Raw genomic sequence first — 17,569 nt, 5'->3', positions numbered from 1 at the left:
ACACTCTTCTTTCACCTCACATGCGATAGAGAAATCTTTACGGATGCTACAGATGCTAAGTAATACTGTGCATATCTGCATGTTGGTGTAGTAAAGTGCAACATTAACCCAATCCGCTCCAACCTGCTTGGGTGGATTTAGTAAACTAAGAAAACACTTAACTAGTTTCTGAGGTTGTTCAAACACATCTATTTTGTTCAAGGTAACTTTGGGAAATAAAAGTTAATGAGAGATTGCAAAGAATGTGCTGCCTGCTCTGACCACACTGTCATGCTCACATGACATAAAATAAGCACCATGAAGTGAATAAGTGGAAAACTGTTGCAAACAAACATTGATTCAGGTACTTAATTGCTTGTGGTCATTTCCAACATGCTATTAACTCTACTTCTCAGTTTCTATATTGAAGTTCTTTCTTTGTTTTATCTGTTTTAATGGTTTCCATTTCTATTTAGAAAGCCGACATTTTCAAAACGAGTTATCTCCAGCTAACTCCAGGAGAGTCAATGGAGCTACGGCACCTCCCTTTTCATGAAGCCTAAACACAGAGGATCAAATTCCACACTTGATTTTCTTTTAAATACCTCTTAAGTATTTCAGCTTTAAAATGAATGAAGAAGCCTGTCTTCTTTAAAGTCTCATCCTTTAGGAATAATTTAAAACTGTAAATTGTTCAAATTGTTTTAGAAAAATTAGTTGGCTAATTGGTACATATCATGAAACCTCCAAAGGCTGAATCAGCATTATCTAGCAGTCCTATATTTCCTCCCAGCAGAGGCCTAGGTTTCCCCTAGGGAAAAGCAAGGCAAGTTTATTGCTCTCTTCCGCATGTACCTCACTCTTAGCCAGGCCAAGTTAGGAGAGACTGAAGGAAAAGTTTATGAAAACACTAAATAAGGATGTAAACAAGAACCTAGTTGGGTTACAGCAAATCCTTATTTAGTGAATACAGCAAATCCTTATTTAGTGAAAACACTAAATAAGGATTTGCTGTTACCCAACTAGGTTCTTGTTTCCTGAATTTTACTTAGCTTTGTTTCAAGCTAGTGTTTCCTAAAATGTTACACTGAGGAAAAGGAAGAAAGGTAACTTTGAAAATTTACTTCTTTAAATTCAATAGCTAAAAAAATTTGCATGTGTGTATGAGTGTGTGTGTGTGTATATAAATTTAGAGTCCTACTTTACTGAAATACTTGGCTCTAAGAAGAAAAAATGCTGATAACTATACAAAATATTCAGAGAACCTATACCTATGCCTGGCATAATCACTGGTAGCTAGTTATCATTATCATTTCTCATTCAGCCCACAATGACTTAGAGAAGACCCTGAGAATATGGGAGAATATGGAAGTGATCTTAAGTGTTTTATGTCTAATGTGCAATGAGATTATCTTTAGAATTTGAGAATCTACGTTTATCCATGGGTTGGCCAAGGGCAGCTGTATTTTAGGAAAATAAGAATGGAGCTTAGATGTGTAGAATAAAAAGGGAAGAGGAGCTGGATAGGGGCCAACTCTCTACAATGTCATGTTCTGACATGGAACCCCACAGAGTCCAAGAATTTTAAAATCAAATCTGGCCTTCTAGGACATTATGAAGGTATCTTATTCATAAAGGAGTATAGATCACATTTTATTAACCATTTGGTAGCTTTATTTATGACTAATTTTAGACATATAGTTCATGGCCTCCACTCTTACTCTTGCTTCAGGCTTGCAAATATTATGAACGAGCCTAATCAAAATCTTTCCTGGGACCATGACATTTTTAGGAGGTAAACACATGCTAAGAGTTCCTTGAGACTATAACTAGAAAGTCATGGATTTGCTTATCAAACCAGAATCAACTCTCTAACTTTATTGTTTACTCCTCTGAAAATGTATGGAAAGTTCTGTCCATTAAGAAAGCATGTTTTCAAACAACTTCTCTTCAGTTTAATGTCTGGAAACAAATCAATGGTAGTCCAGACTCAACAAGGATATCAGAAAAGCATTACGTTTAATGATGGTTCAATTATTACTATTTCAGTGGTGCTTCTCTTTGGATTGTCCGGCTCTACATATAGCTTTCTACACTTTAGATACTCCTGGCCTTTGATACAAATAATGGTTCATTAGTATATTTGTTAAGAGAAGAAGAGGAGTAAATAAATTGAAACTCAAACCTTCCATATCTCAGCTATCAATAGCAACTCTAACAATAGGCTTTCTGGAAGACGATGTAGAAAATCCTGGCTAAAGCGGTTTTATAGGATGAACTTGACAATGGATTTAATTATCCATGTGCTTCCTGTCTATCACTGTCACTAGATAATGAGACTTGACTATTTGGTCCTATATTTTTTTCCCCAAAGAGTCAGAAAGGCTGAATAATAAAATGTAGCCTATTATGTCATACTAAATAAGAAAAGAAATACGTTAGTGGCATAAAACTACAGTTGTAAATTATCAAATGTATCATCATCTTGTCAATCACATACAAAAACTATTTTAAACTTGAACTATATAATATATCTCTAATCACCTGGCGAACCAAGTAAGTACATATTTCTAAAACATATGTACATACATAGTCACACATCTTTAGATAATGTGGGACTTCATTTTACAAATGTTTAGGAAAAAAGTTTATGAGAACATTACATCCCCATTCTTCCAGTAATCAGATACAAAAAATATTTTCATACAAGGAAAACTATTAAGCTAAAACATTTTAAAGAAATTAAGTATAACAGTTTATATTGTCTTCCAAAGGAATATAATGACTAGATAATTTATACAAATTATTTCTGGGAGGACTTTTTGGTGCTTGTTTAACAGGTAGATATTGCTGTTATCTAGGACAATTCATGGGAAACCTTTACTAGATTTGGTAAAGAAAAAAAATGTAATTTAATGATAGCTAAATAGGCCAAAGATATTGCCATACCTACCCCCTTAAATGAAGAATTTTTATAACATAAAAATGAAGTCAGTAAATAAGACAGTTTTTTGTTTTACTTTGCTTTGCTGTTATCGTTTTGCTGGGGATTAAGAGGGTGGTTGATTTGTATTGAATCATCCACACTACTGCATGGTCTCTCTTGAGAGAAAAGTACCTATGTGTAAGATGTTTGGAGGCTACTGCAAATGATACCTGCTCATGTGAGCATAAAGCAGGATAACATTTCTCTTAATCTTTTCTTCTTGGTTCTACAATCTTCCCTAATTTAATTTTCTAGTTTTATTTCCCACGAGACCCTCCAAAAACCTCTGCTCCAACCAAACTGGTGTACTCACTTTCTCCCACACGTCTCACACTTTGCTGCCTGTTTTTGCTCATGAGGTCTCCTACTTTCAGGTGGATTGTGGTTCTAAATGAGTAAGGTATATAAAGACTCCTTTAAAAACACACTAAAATATATTAACTATATAATATTTAGTTAGCATATAAGCTATCAGTAAACATACTAACTATAAATAAAATGATTGATAAATAATACAATTCAGAATTTCCATTTATCAAAACACATCATCAAAAGAGCACAAAGGTTAGCCACAGAGATTCATATCCAGAATACATAAATATCCCCACAAATCATTAAAAGAGACAAAACTCAGTTTAAAAATGGACAAGAACATATTTCGAATCCTCATACACTAAACTAATACAATATTATGTCAATTATATCTCAACTAAAAAAAAGCAACCTGGATGGTAGTGTTTGGCTGGGGAGAAGAAAGAAACTATCAGAAGACTCTTATGATGCCAGATTAGATTGTTAAAAGGACTGTCTCTCATCATTAATTCCTCTCTCTCTTGCATTCCACCACCAGCCAGGCCACACTGTGAATGATCTGGAGGCCTGGCTGGTGGTGGAATGCAAGAGAGAGAGGAATTAATGATGAGAGACAGTCCTTTTCCTGTTGGGTTTCCTGGCAGTTTCTCCAGCTGAGGTACATCCAGGTGCATCCAGATTGCACAAGAGTGCCCTGGATTGACAGACTTGCCCTGATTAAAAAAAGAAAGAAAGAAAGAAAAAAAAAGAAGATAAGAGACTAAGAGACTTGAACAAACACTTCACAGAGAAGTATGTCCAAAGAGCCAAAAACATATGAAAATATATTAGTAACTATACTTCTGGAAGGGATAAAAATTGGTACAAATACTCTGGAAACTGGTTTGGCACTATTCACTAAAGCTGAATATATGCGCACCCTATGCTCAGAAATTCACTCCTAACTATTAACATTGTGCTCAGTAGAAATGTACATATTTTGGACATCATGAGATTAGTGCATATAGTATAGTGATAGTACCATTATACAAAAACAACAACAACAACAACAACAACAACAAAAAAACAGAATGGAAGTAACCAAAATTTCTTTCAATAGAACAATGTTGAACGTTAGAGACAGGCACCAAAGAACACATACTGATTTCATTTACATGAAATTTGAAAAAAACAATAATAACAAAGGTTTTACAGACAAATACTTATGTGGTAAAATTATAAAGTAAAGCAACAAAGATATTATCATAAGTACCAGAATAGTGATCACCTCTGGGTGACTGGACAGAGGAAGGAGTAATAGGGAAGAGGCATAAAAGAAGCTTCTGAGGTAATGGCAGAAATTTATTTCTTGATTTTGGTGGTGGGTAAAATGTATTCTTTTTATGACACATCACTGCGCTCCTTTTCTGCATGTGTGTTCTATTTCCCCAATAAAAAAAGAAAAAAAAGGATGATATTGTTATATGTTAAATTTACTCATTCATTTTTATTCAATAAATATTTATTAAATGACTACAAGTCCTGTTCTAGGCACTACATACACAGCAATGAGCAACAGAGACAAAAATCTCACACATCCTAGTTGATGAAGACAGACAATAAACAAGATATGTAATACTAACAATAACAACAATAGTAATAATAAATCACATACATCATGTTGAAATGTTAGTGATAAGTGCTAGGAAGAAAAATAAAGAAAGGATGTGTGTTTGTGGGTGGTGGTCAGGAAAGTTCTTACTGAGAAAGTGACATTTGAGTTAAGTAAGATTTAAAAGAAGTGAGAGAGTAAAGGTAACCTACAGAATGGGAGAAAATATTTGCCAACCATTAATAAGAGTATAATACCCAGAATATAAAAAGAACTCCTATAATTTAACAACGAAAAGACAAACCAATTAAAAATCCAATTAAAACAATTTAAAAAATAGGCAAAGAGCTGGAACAGACATTTCTCTAAAGAAGATATAAAAATGGCAAGGAAGCATATGAAAAGATACTCAACTCCACCTCACACCGAATATGAAGGGTGTAATTTTTTTAAGTGGGAAAAAAATATTGTTAGTGAGGATGAAGAGAAATTAGAATTCTCATATATTGCTAGCGGGAATGTAAAATGCTACAGCAGCTGTGGAAAATACTGGCAGTTTCTGAAAAAGTTAAACATAGAATTACCACATGACCCAGCAATTCCAGCCCTATGTATATAGCCAAAAGAACTGAAAACTTGGACTCAAACAGATATTTGTACACTAATGTTTATAGAACCATTTCAACAGCTATTTAAGGCGATATGTTAAAATTTTGATGAAAAGATAGCAGAGGAAGCAAGACAATAGGAATATAGAGACTGCTCAGAATAGTGTATTTTGTACATGATTACTCTTCCATCAACAATCAGTTTAAGCCCTGTTATAGAATTATGTCTCCTCAAAATTCATATGTTGAAATCCTAACCCCTAAATCTCAAAATGTAGCTATGTTTGGAGACAGGGTCTCAAAAGAGGTAATTAAGGTAAAATGACGTCATGAGAGTGGGCCCTAATCCAATGTGACTGGTATCCTTAAAAGAAGAGGAGATTAAGACAGACCACATGAAGACACTGGAGGAAGATGGCCTTCTACAAGCCAAGAAGATAGGCCTTAGAAGAAATCGATCCCACCAACACCTTGATATCAAACTTTTAGCATCCAGAACTGAGGAAATAAATTTCTATTATTTAGATACCTAGTCTGTGCAGCCCTGGAAAACTGATACAGACCCTATCACCTCTTCTAGGAAAGAAGAGGAGAAGATCTTTAAGAGCAGTGGAAAGCCAGTGGAGGGTTTTAAGCATAAGAATGATATAAATATATTTACATATTAACAACTCACTTCAGCTTTTATTATAAATGGGTTAGAGTTGGCCAAACTGGAGATAGAGAAACCAGTTAGCAGGCTACTGCATTAGTCCAAGTGAAAGATCTAATGTGATGGCAACAGTGAGAGAGAAAAGTGAAAAACCTGAGCTATGGTTTAGAGGTAGAAGGAACAGTACTTAGTGACAGATTTGAGCTGAGGCGGAGAAATGAAGAAATAGAAGGAATCAAGAATGAGTCTCACGTTTCTGGCAAGAGAAATTAGATGGATGTAACTGAGATAGGAAACTCTAGAAGAGAAGATTTGAAGAAGGGGAGAATCAAAAGTGCAATCTCAGACACAATTAGCTTGATATGTCTATGGCATTTCCCTGAAAATATATGAAATAAGTCCGGAAAGCCAGAAAAGAGATTTAAGTAAGAGATACACATTTGGGAATTACTGGTCTATTGATAGTTAAAACTGTAAAAGCGGATGAAATTACCCAGAAAAAGAATGCAGCGTGAGAAAAGACGGTAGCCTGGGGCTGAACTCTACAGAATGTCAATATTTAGGGTAGGTAGGTGTTCCATAAATGGTGAGTATCACTAGATTCACATATATGTTCTGCGTATGATGTGAAAATGTATGGTGGGCATTTATTACACGAACCAAAATAATTTACTAAGTTAAGATACAGGTGATAAAACTGGGTGGCTTATTTTTAAATATGCCTTCAATCTTTCATTTTCCAGTAAAACCTATTAAAGTCACTAATATTGTTAACTAAACATACACACACTAGAAGATTTACTCTCTTTCTTCTGCCTTATACATATAAAATTACAACCGAGAACTCATTTAGAAAATTAATTACTTATATTGTCTAAGCTGGTTTCATGCACCCTATCTGGAAACACTGCAACGTGAAAATGGAAGTGCAAAGATTACCATGCTGCCAATTTCTTAAGAGAAGATGTACTTGTTCACCCATTCCTTTTTATTTTTAATTTGTAATTCTATCTATGAGTACCTGGATAATGTTGCACATACCCATTAGCAAAATTCCCATGGAAACAGAATTTAGTTAGGTCTTCAAGAGAGGTCTAACTTGATGAAAGCTGACAATAAAAATACCCTTTCATTTTCCATTAGTTAAGAATTAGGAACACATATACATTTTCCAAGGGGAGAAATGCATTAGCCTCTTCACAAACTATTTAAGCAAAAATAGCCTCTAAATAATATAAACTAGATAAGAATTAAATCAAATTTACATTGCTTAGCTTTTAAACTTAAGTTGGACATCAGAATAAGAAATGATATAATTATCTTTTCACATAGAAAATCAGGAGTAGAGAATTCTAGTAAAAGAAAAACTACTAATCTCTTATCCTACTTGAATCTAAAAATACTTTCTTTACTAGATACTTAAAGAGGAAATTTTCTCCTTTAAGTTACAGAAATGAAGGGCAGTGATAAAATTTAAATAATATTTCTAGTTCTACTGAATGAATTCATAAATCAAAATACTAGGCACCATTTATGAAATAAATACATGTATAGATTATATTCTCTGTAACTATAACTATATACAGTTACAAGTATTTGTAAATATATTCCAGTATCTCTATTATTATTTGTTGACTATCTTTGTTCAAAAAACTAGGTATTAATTTAAGCTCCCGCATAGACTGAAAAAACCATGAAACTCTATTCATACATACAAACATTAGCCATTTCTATCACTCATAATATTCAGTCATTCAGTAAACATTTAAAGAATACTGATACGAAGATGAATAAACCATGGGAAAGAATATACTCTTGACCAAAGAAAGGTCCTTCTCTAGGTAGGCAGATTATCTTTACAGCTAAGTGCCCAACTATAGGAAGAATGTACATGGGAGAGTAGGAAGTAAGGGATCCTCTGCCCATCTGTCAGATAACTGGAATCAATCTTGGCAACCAAAGGGGTAACAGATGTTACAATCAGCTCTGATTCAGAAGGTGTCAGCTTGAGAGGTGTAAGCATGAGCATTCTGGGTAGAGGGAAAAAGCAAATTTCCACTTTTCTGTAAGGCAGCTTCACTACTTGACTTTCCAAGGTTCTTCTCAATTCTATGACTCAAAGATGTTGAAAGGCACACCTACCTAAGCAAATTTAGCTGGTGAACTTAAATAGTTAAAGAACTACAAAATGTCAGTAAGAAGAGCCTGGGCAATAACTTCATTCAACCCTCTTCTTTAACAGATAAGTTTTCTTATTTAAAAGAAAACTGGTCCCACAAAGATGAACTAACTTTTAAAGTATACAGTGGTGGAAATAGTCATTGTTCTATCTACTTCATTATTATGGTACCCCAAGATAAAACAGCACTTTCACTTGCATATTAAGCTAATTTATAGAAAAAATTTCTCCTAATGAATCTGCACAATTACTTCCCTTCTCTAAATCATTCTACACAGAAATACATAGAAGTTATGCTGAGGGCAAATATTTTGACAAATATGGCCGATAAGGTACCAAGCTGTCTTAAGTAATAGAGGTATAATGTGAGGTTAAAGTCTTCAATTTCTAGAAAATATGCAGGAAAAAAACATAAGCCAATCTCTTTCTCTTGGTTACATTAATTTTTTAAAAAGCCACTGTGAAAATTTCACAGAAGTTAATATAATACCATGGCGATGTTTCGAAAAATTCTAATTATAAACAAAAATATGTTAACCCAATGAATATACTACATACGGAAAAAGAATAAGAGAAATTATCACTTTCCACCTACATATGGAACTGATTTCTCTTTCTCTCTCAAGCCCTGTGATTCCAGCAGGCGCCAAAAGCTCACAGGCATGGATAGCTCTGCTGTTGGAGGAGAGCAGTGGGAAAACTGAAAACCATGAGCTTATATCAAGGTTTGATAAAGTTACAAAAGGACAACTGCTACAAATAAATGGAATATAAGCCACAAAAGGCATTTTCCCAGGGTGAAAACAACCAAGTTGTAACTTTTATTTTTTCACTCTTTGAAAAGTACAGTTCAACAAAATGCTTATGCATTTAAGAATATAGTCAGTATATAAAGAGTAAAAGCAAATTTCAAGGTTATTAGCATGGCATTCAAGACTTCCAAAATTTGACCCATGACTCCTCCTACAGCCTCATCTAGTATCCTCTAAATACATGGTACGCTCTAGCAGTACCAGCATGCTTTGCATACTGCCATTCCGGACTTTGTTCACGCTATTCCCTGTGTTCTCCCAGCAGTGCTCCCAATTGCTCTTATGAGTACACGTATGCACACACTTGTACATGTACCACTTATTTCATTTAGTTAGATCCTAAAACTCACTTTAGTTGACATCTTAGCGCTTAATGCATATCTCTATCATTGCCTTTCCCTACTACACTGCATGAAATTATCTACCTTTGCACTACAGATGGGAGGCTCTTCAAGGCTATGCTTTATTTTCATTATTGTAGTCTAATAGTATGGTACCTAATCATAGCACTTAATAATTTATATGTTTACTGAGCTTAACTTTAAGAAAGGAAGTTGCTAAATTTAAACATGCTTTTTCCACCATACAGGAAAAAAAATACTATATATGGAGAATATCAAAATAAATGGATTTTGTCTAAATGACAGTATTTTCCAATTATACTACAGTATTTGCCCAATGCTGACAGTAGTCCTGTAGGTCTTATAATTCTTGTTTACTTGGTAAATATGTGGGCTAAATATCACGGTAATTAAACTATGTAATGAGTCCTTAGTTAACCTGAAAAATGACTTCTCACACTTGAAGGTCCCAAGTTGGTAAAAGCAGATTTGAGGTTTTGAACATCATTTGCTAAAAAGACAATTGTCTTGGCTGCCAACATAACAACAAACCATTTTTGACGAGAAATCTTTATTCAATATAAAAACTGTGTAAAATGTATGCATGAAATATTGTCACTAAGTATGTAATCAGAAATATCTACTTCAGCTGCTAGGATATTTAACCCATTATCTGTATATGCCCTTTTCATTCTGGCTAAAATATTACTTTGTTCTTATGAAGACAATGCAATATGTTTGGCAGTCATATCATCTTCATATTTTTTTTCTGTCTTCTTAAAAATTACAATGTGCTATGCATGAGCAGATCACAAACTTGGAGCCAATCAAAACACATCTCCTATAATATTCATTAACTGTAATTTATTATGTGTATGCTGATATGTCATTATGATTTTCAGCTTTGGTATTGAAATATTTAGCTATGGCTGCTGAAGGTAATCAGCAAGATAAGAGGTTTTGAATATGATTACATGAAGGTCCTTAAATATAGTGAGAAATTATGTTAAGAAGAGCACTGATGGCTAAAAAATTGAGTTTTCTGTAATAAATATTATAGGTGATACCATCCTTTTCTGGAAATTATACTTTATTCTAATTATATGTGCTTATCTGATTACTGAAGCATTATCATTACAGATTTAGAGTAGCTGCATTACTTGACTTTTCAAAACATGTGTTAATATCATAGCTGAGGAATTCCAGGTAAACTATGGATAACAAATTCAAATCTTATTACGTTTCCAGTATATAGTTTTAAAGACTATGAGCTCAATGCCCAAATTTGGGTTTTTCCTTTGTTTATAAAATCACTTTATTCATATACAGAAATTTGGATAACGTGTGTGTATTTTCAAGAGCTATTATGTATTTTGCATTCTAAATTAAATAATCTAATATGATTCACAGTGTTAAGAAAAAGGTAATTAAAAACATGTTGGTTTAATTTTTTTCTATCTTGTGCTTTCATGTCAGTCTTCAAGGAAAAGAAGACTGATATGTATACTTAAATGAGTATTAATTTCTCAATTTAGTTACAATTTACATTTCTTATCAGCTAATTGGAAGACCTATCTCTGAAAAATAAAAAGGGTAAGTTCGGCATTTGCTTCATGTTATGAAGGGTACTGAATTTATCATTTAAGAGGCACCTGAAAACCACTGCTAAGCTGCAGTATAATAATAGGGCACCCTCTGTTTTACTCTTGACACAACCCACAGTCCTAAAGACAAGCAATATAATAACTAATTTGATTCTGGGTTAATTTAAGGCAGTAACCATCTAGACAAAATTGTTAACTTGTAATCATGTTCCATTACAAATTTTTAACTTGTAATGGTGACAGATTAAGACGGAGCTCATTTTTCCATCTACATTAGTGCCTTGCTAACCTAATTACCAGAAAATAATTTGCAAAATCCTCTTGGAATCATCAAATGAACTAACAATGCATATTCTAAAAATGAAATGGTTCTAATGAGCTAATATTTTTCTCTAATCCTGAGTATATCAGGAGTTCATAAATAAGGCTTTTATTTTACATTTAAAGTATAGAGTCTGGGGCATACTACCATGAATTCAACACAGATAGCACTGGCAGATAGTTCAGTCTGTACTATGGTACTTGAGTAAAGGGTGTAGCATGGGTTTTACTTTTAATTTAAGGAAATAATAACGGCAGAGAATTTAACTTATAATTTTCAACAGCTTTATGGAAATATTAATACACTTTACAACTCACCCATTTAAAGTATGTAATTCAACACTCAGTATATTCACAGAGTTGTACAACTATCACTACAATTAATTTTAGAGCATTTTCATCATCCCTAAAAAGAAACCCCATACTCTTTAGCTATCATCCACCAACTTTCCTAACCTCCATTGCCCTTGTCCCCCTAGTCATCATAGGCAATTGGCAATATACTTTCTGTTCCTATAAATTTGCCTATTCTGGAAATTATATAAATTTTAAAAAGATCCCTAATGCACACCAATATTTAAGAAATGAGCTATAAAAAAGTGGAACTTTGCAAACAAAAACTGAGGAATGCCTTGAGAGGTAGGATTAAAAACTAGAGAAGTGCTAAGGGAAGATAGAGTTTTAAATAGGAAAGAGTGATTCAAGTGTCAAAGGTTCCCAAGAACCAACTGAGACAAGGACTAGTACGTTTTTATTTGAGATTCAATGACAAAGAGAATGTCATGGATGTTGGCAGAAGTATTTTTGGTGGATTGGTCAGGAGAAGTCAATTCCAGTTGATTAGAGGGGTGAATATAAAGTAAGGAAGTCAAATGAATGTAGACCAAGGGCTGGTAAACTAGAGTCCACAGGACAATCCTGGCTTGCCGTCAGTTTTTATAAATAAAGGTTTATTGGAACACAGCCACACTCATTTGTTTATTTATAGTCTATGGCTGCTTTCGTGTTACAATAGCAGTGCTATATAGCCTGCAAGCTTAAAATATTTACTATTTGGCCCTTCGCAGAAAAAAGTTTGTCAGTGTCTATGGTAGACAAATGTCTCAAAGTATTAGTTCTATTTACCAAAGGTTACCTAATAAGCATCCATATTCCTCATTATGTTTACTACTGCCAGTTAAAAAGGACCAGCTGTTTACATGTAAGTGGAAGTAAGTAAGATCAGCTGTGTTGAATACAGCGTAATTACTCATTTCAAGGTTGAAATTTCAGGCCCTCTTCACTTCTATCTGATGTACTGTTATTTTATAGGAAAGACTGGTGACAGCTGCAGAGATTATTAGATCATATCTTTGGAATAAACAGAATATATCACTTAGCAGCTCATAGTTATATAAATTTTAAAACAGTAAAGTCTTACATCATGCAAATTCTTTAAGAGAACACTAATGATTTAAAGACTGATACTTGAAAAAATAAATTTTGCTTCAAGTTTTGTCTCTTTTCAAAAGTTTATTAATAATAAATGCTTTTTTGAATGATTAGTCCCAAGTATTTTATTTTAATTAGTCACATATTCATATAAAGTCCATAAAAATTTTGAGTGTCAGTTTTAAAACTCTAGTTTATCGACTTTAAAAAGTAAGAAGCCAAAGGTTTGAATCAGAAACATTAAAATTGAACTGTTCAGCTTTTGCTTGTTATATGTGGTCTTAGCCTGGAATGACTCAACATAATAAAGCTACACAATTTGGTTTAACATTTTCTATCTGTTGATGATTACAGAAGCTAAATGTTTCTCTATTCTAGTCATTAATATTAATGAGTTTTGTGACCTACGGCAAGTTAATAAAACAACATTTAAATATCCTATGAAGTTCTCAATAATAATTTTGAACCCGAAATTACTTTATAAAATTCTTTTATAGTGCTGAAAAATAAACAAAGGTTTCAAAGGCATTTCCTATCCTGGACAGGAAAAAAAATGACAGAATTGCAAGAGCACCTATTGAACATCACTATTTGGTTACAGGTCACATAGGGCTTCGAAATTATAGATTCATAGATTAGGGAATTAAGACATAGACTATTCCATAAATCAAAGGAATACAATATGAGAACAGGTTAAATCTGTTTAACCCCAAGATGATTACAAGTAAATTTTACTTTCAAGTCAGATGTGAGTTAACAAATATAAAATAGATAAGGTTGGTGAAATTTACCCAATTGTGAAAAAATTACTCATTTGTATCATGAAGTTGGAAAGGTCAATGATATTTTAAAAATATAGAATGTGTGGAGAAATGTTATTTAAGGTGGGGTTAAATAATGGCTTAAGGGTTTCTCTTTTAGACATTTATGAAGAGACTGGCTTAAATAAAGGTTTGCAGAAACTTGTAGAAGCAGCCAAGGACTATGTCGCAAATTAGAACTTTTCCAAATAGACACAGGCTACTTGTAGATGGGCCAGACTAATTTGAAACCGGAATTATTTGTAACAGAGCTAACTGATACCCTTCTTAAGAGGTGATTTTCCACATGGGTGCTTTAGGAGTAATAACCATATTACTGGTTGTGATCTCAGTTTGGTTTGGAATGTTAACCCAGCTCATGGGGAGTGCTTACATTTACGCAGTAAAAACTAGATTTGAGATAGGTAGTAAAGTATACAAAATGCATTAGGCAGGAGTGGTAATACATCGTAACTTTCATTTGAGAATGCTTACCAAATGATCATATAAAGAAGCAGCCTCCCTTCCTCTTTCCTTTCTATTCCCGATATCATCTCCTGGTCTAAGAACTTACTTCTCAAAATGGAATGCTTAATTTGCTTAAATTCTTTTTCTTCAGTCTTATTCTCTAGATCTTTCTAAATACAGATGTCCAGTTTAGTTTTTAAAGTGGTACTTTTATTAGGTTGCTCTTCTACTAAAACTGGTCAATATCTTCCCTATTACCAATGGTCAAATTCTCTTTTGCCTAGAAGTCAAAGCAAATGGAAATAAAATGGTCTCAGTCTACTTTTTACTTTTTAATTATGAGATATTTAATATTCATTAAATATTTAAAATATTAAAAGTACACGGATTAATACAAAAGATATTCATGTAACCCAATACCTAATATAATTCATATCGAGATTTTGCCTTTAAAAGGGATAAATAAAGAATACAGTGAAAGTCTGCCACTACTCATCCCATCTCCTTTTCTTTAGTAGAAAGATAAAGACTTGTTGGAAATAAAAATATAAAGTAGAAAATCAGAGACAACAAACAAAAGACTTAAAAGTGTAAAAATATAATTCTTAACTACCAAGATGGTAAAATTTTTTTAAAATGCTACCCATTTATTAATCTTAGACTGGAAAGCTGAAAATAAGATGATAACAATAAAGTGGTGATTAATACTTCTTTACCTTCATTTCAAATTTGTGCTAGAGGTGAAATTAGACCTAGTCTTTGGATATAGATTTAAATATGCAGAAATGGAGTAAAAAATATTTACTAATTTTTCCACCTTTTCCTCTAACAAAAGGCAGAGAAGTAAGACTGGCAAGGCAGAGATTAGAAGGGATAGAGGCCAATTGTCTTCTTTAATAACCTATATGAATGCAAACTGAGATGTCTTACAATCTAAGGAATCAGAATAATTGGCAAAAATCATTTCTCACTATATAGCTGCATTCATGGAAAAGTTGAAGGGAGGTGCTTAAGAAGAGGCTGAAATATCTGAAAAGAATCAGTATGGTATTTAAATGGTGTTTTTTAGAAATAGACAAGGGATAACTCTAAAATTAAAAATATATAATTTAGCATACAAAACCCATAAAAAATTAACATGGGAATGCCTGAAAAAAGATCTCAAGCAAAAATATGTTTCAGACTAATCCAATTTTTTTCTAACTTTTAAACTGAGTAAGATTTTTATATTTTATTTACTGTCTGAAATCCAAAGGTCAACATAATCTATGAAGTAATATGTAAAAGTCAGAAGGAGCAATCAGTCTGCATAATGACCTCAATATAACCTGGTTCGCAAATTAGGTCAGGGAGTCACAGGTTTGGTGAGTGGTACAAGATTTCTCCAAGTGTATCAGCTTTCCCCTGACAGAATTGTAGAGAAATTTTTCCCCTAGAAATACTATGTTCAGAGACTACTATTTTAGTACTTTGAAATAAGATATTCACATGTAACCATTTACATCACAGTAAAAATGAATTTTTTGTGTGTGTGAGTGCAAGTCTTTAATGTTGTATTATAAATATTGACAAGTTTTGGAAAGACATTTAAATTAAAGAGTGTAATAGGAATAGTTCTTTAAGTAGGTTTATTTTGTTGCATCAAATCAATTATCTAGTTCGGCTATAGGTAATGTCTTCTAAGATTAGATATAAAACAACATTAAAATCTGTAAAATATTTTATAACATCTTTATAAGAAAGCAATGTTAAGCCATAGGACCTTGGCCAGATTCCAGTTTGGATAATTGCTTTATATTGAAAATTTCTCCTACAGTTAAAGAAGAAAGATGTAACAAGTCAATGTTTAAATAATGTATAATTTGGATCTATAATTTACTAATACCTCAAAAATAATGTAAAGTTTCCAATTTCAAATTAAAAATATGCAGTATATTCAAGGGTCTGTATAAGCACAAAGGTTTTTCTTTTCTATATATTCAAATTAATTTTGGTCACCTAATTTCATTTAGTTACAGAGTAAAATATGTGTTAAATATTTGATGCAATTCCTAATTATAATCTCTGTCCAAGTTTTAAAAAGTATTAGGTCTACTCTTGTTTTACCCCCTTCAATCCATCCAACTCTGATCATGGACTTCTTTTTCTAGAGTTTAGACCCTTCAAAGATTCTTCATTGCTGGCGGAAGTTCAGCCTAGGTTGCCACTTTAATCCTTCCACAATTCAAATTCAATTATTTCCTCCTTACTACCTCTTCAAGTATGCTATAAAAATTTGCTAATTATTACCCTTGAACACTTCTATATTTTCTCAAAACAATGGCCTTGCTCCCACTGCCCCTGTCAATGAGAATATACTCCTCTAACTAACTTCCACATGGCAAAATTCTGCCATTCTTCAAGGGTCAACTAAAACACTTCCTCCCATCTCCCAGTTAGGAGTGCATTACTCCTTCTGAGCCCCTGTATTCTATATTTGGATCAATAATGCAGTACCTAATACATTCTACCTTGTACTGCATTTTTTCCCTAAGTATATCATTACTTTTCTAGTAGGATAAAACTTCTCTGGAGTAAAATCTGGTCTACATTTTAATATAGCACAATGGTTATTAGACTGTGACCTGTGGTATCAAACTGCTTGTGTTTTAAACCAGTCTTCCTAAGTCTCTGTCTTGAGCAAATCGAAATGTGCTATGTCTCAGTTTCCTCAGTTGTAACATAGAGATAATAATAGTTCCTACCTGACAGGGATATAAGGATTAAATAACTATTATGTGTAGAAGCACTTAGGCTAGTGGCCCAGTGTTAGCAATCACTGTCATCATCATCATAATCATTTTTCATGCCCCACATGTATCTAGCCCAGGGCCTTGAATACAACAATTAATAAATGCTTGCTTAAGTTGAATAGAATTTTTTTGGCTTTTCAAATTGAATGGAAAATAAAGCCATATGTAAAATGCTGAGAGGGAAAACAAACCTCTCTCAAATGTAATGTTTTAAATAAGCAATAAGTAGATAGACAATTACATATAGAGTTATGTAAATGTTGCCCAAATAAATTACTTTTTGGAAAAGGTGTATCACTGCTTGGATATAACCTAAGTAAGGCCACAATTCTGAAAGCTATTTTCATACTTATAGATTGTCTGAGGCCTTTTACATATATAATGAAGGTCAACTTCAACAGTATCATCAGAACTGCATGAAAAATCCTCACTTCAGAGAGTGAAAAAAATCCAGTACGTAGAATATTATGCTCCAGGCAGAAGGCATAAGGAAGGTTGGGTTTCTTTCCCACATGACATTGCTCCTTACTAAAATAGCAACTTCCAGCTGTTTTTAGATATAATGTCTCTTGAATCCAGCCCACAAATAATGCAAAACTATTACTGCTTTGTGAAGCAGATGAAATGTATTTAATAGAATGAATCTATGAAGTTCATTTTCATTGGTGATCTAATTCAGAGATTAAGCCATAA

The 17,569-nt window shown here is 33.1% G+C and overlaps 1 protein-coding gene across 5 annotated transcripts in view; it reads right to left on the bottom strand.

Annotated features, from left to right (window-relative positions):
* COMMD10 (COMM domain containing 10) overlaps nucleotides 1-17,569 on the bottom strand; it is a 163,766-nt gene that overhangs the window by 4,774 nt on the left and 141,423 nt on the right. For 3 of the 5 annotated variants that reach the window (XM_023529559.1, XM_023529558.1, XM_023529560.1), the window contains exon 6: nucleotides 3,279-3,352. The exons of the other annotated variants lie outside the window; for them this stretch is intronic. In XM_023529559.1, the coding sequence (XP_023385327.1) occupies nucleotides 3,279-3,352 (74 nt within the window). The remainder of the gene's footprint in view (nucleotides 1-3,278; nucleotides 3,353-17,569) is intronic. 5 annotated transcript variants of the gene reach the window in all.

Source organism: Pteropus vampyrus, unplaced genomic scaffold, assembly GCF_000151845.1.
Source record: "Pteropus vampyrus isolate Shadow unplaced genomic scaffold, Pvam_2.0 Scaffold39, whole genome shotgun sequence".
Taxonomy (NCBI): Eukaryota; Metazoa; Chordata; class Mammalia; order Chiroptera; family Pteropodidae; genus Pteropus; species Pteropus vampyrus.
The sequence above is the reverse complement of the archived record's forward strand: the minus strand, read 5'-3'. Positions and strand labels throughout refer to the sequence as shown.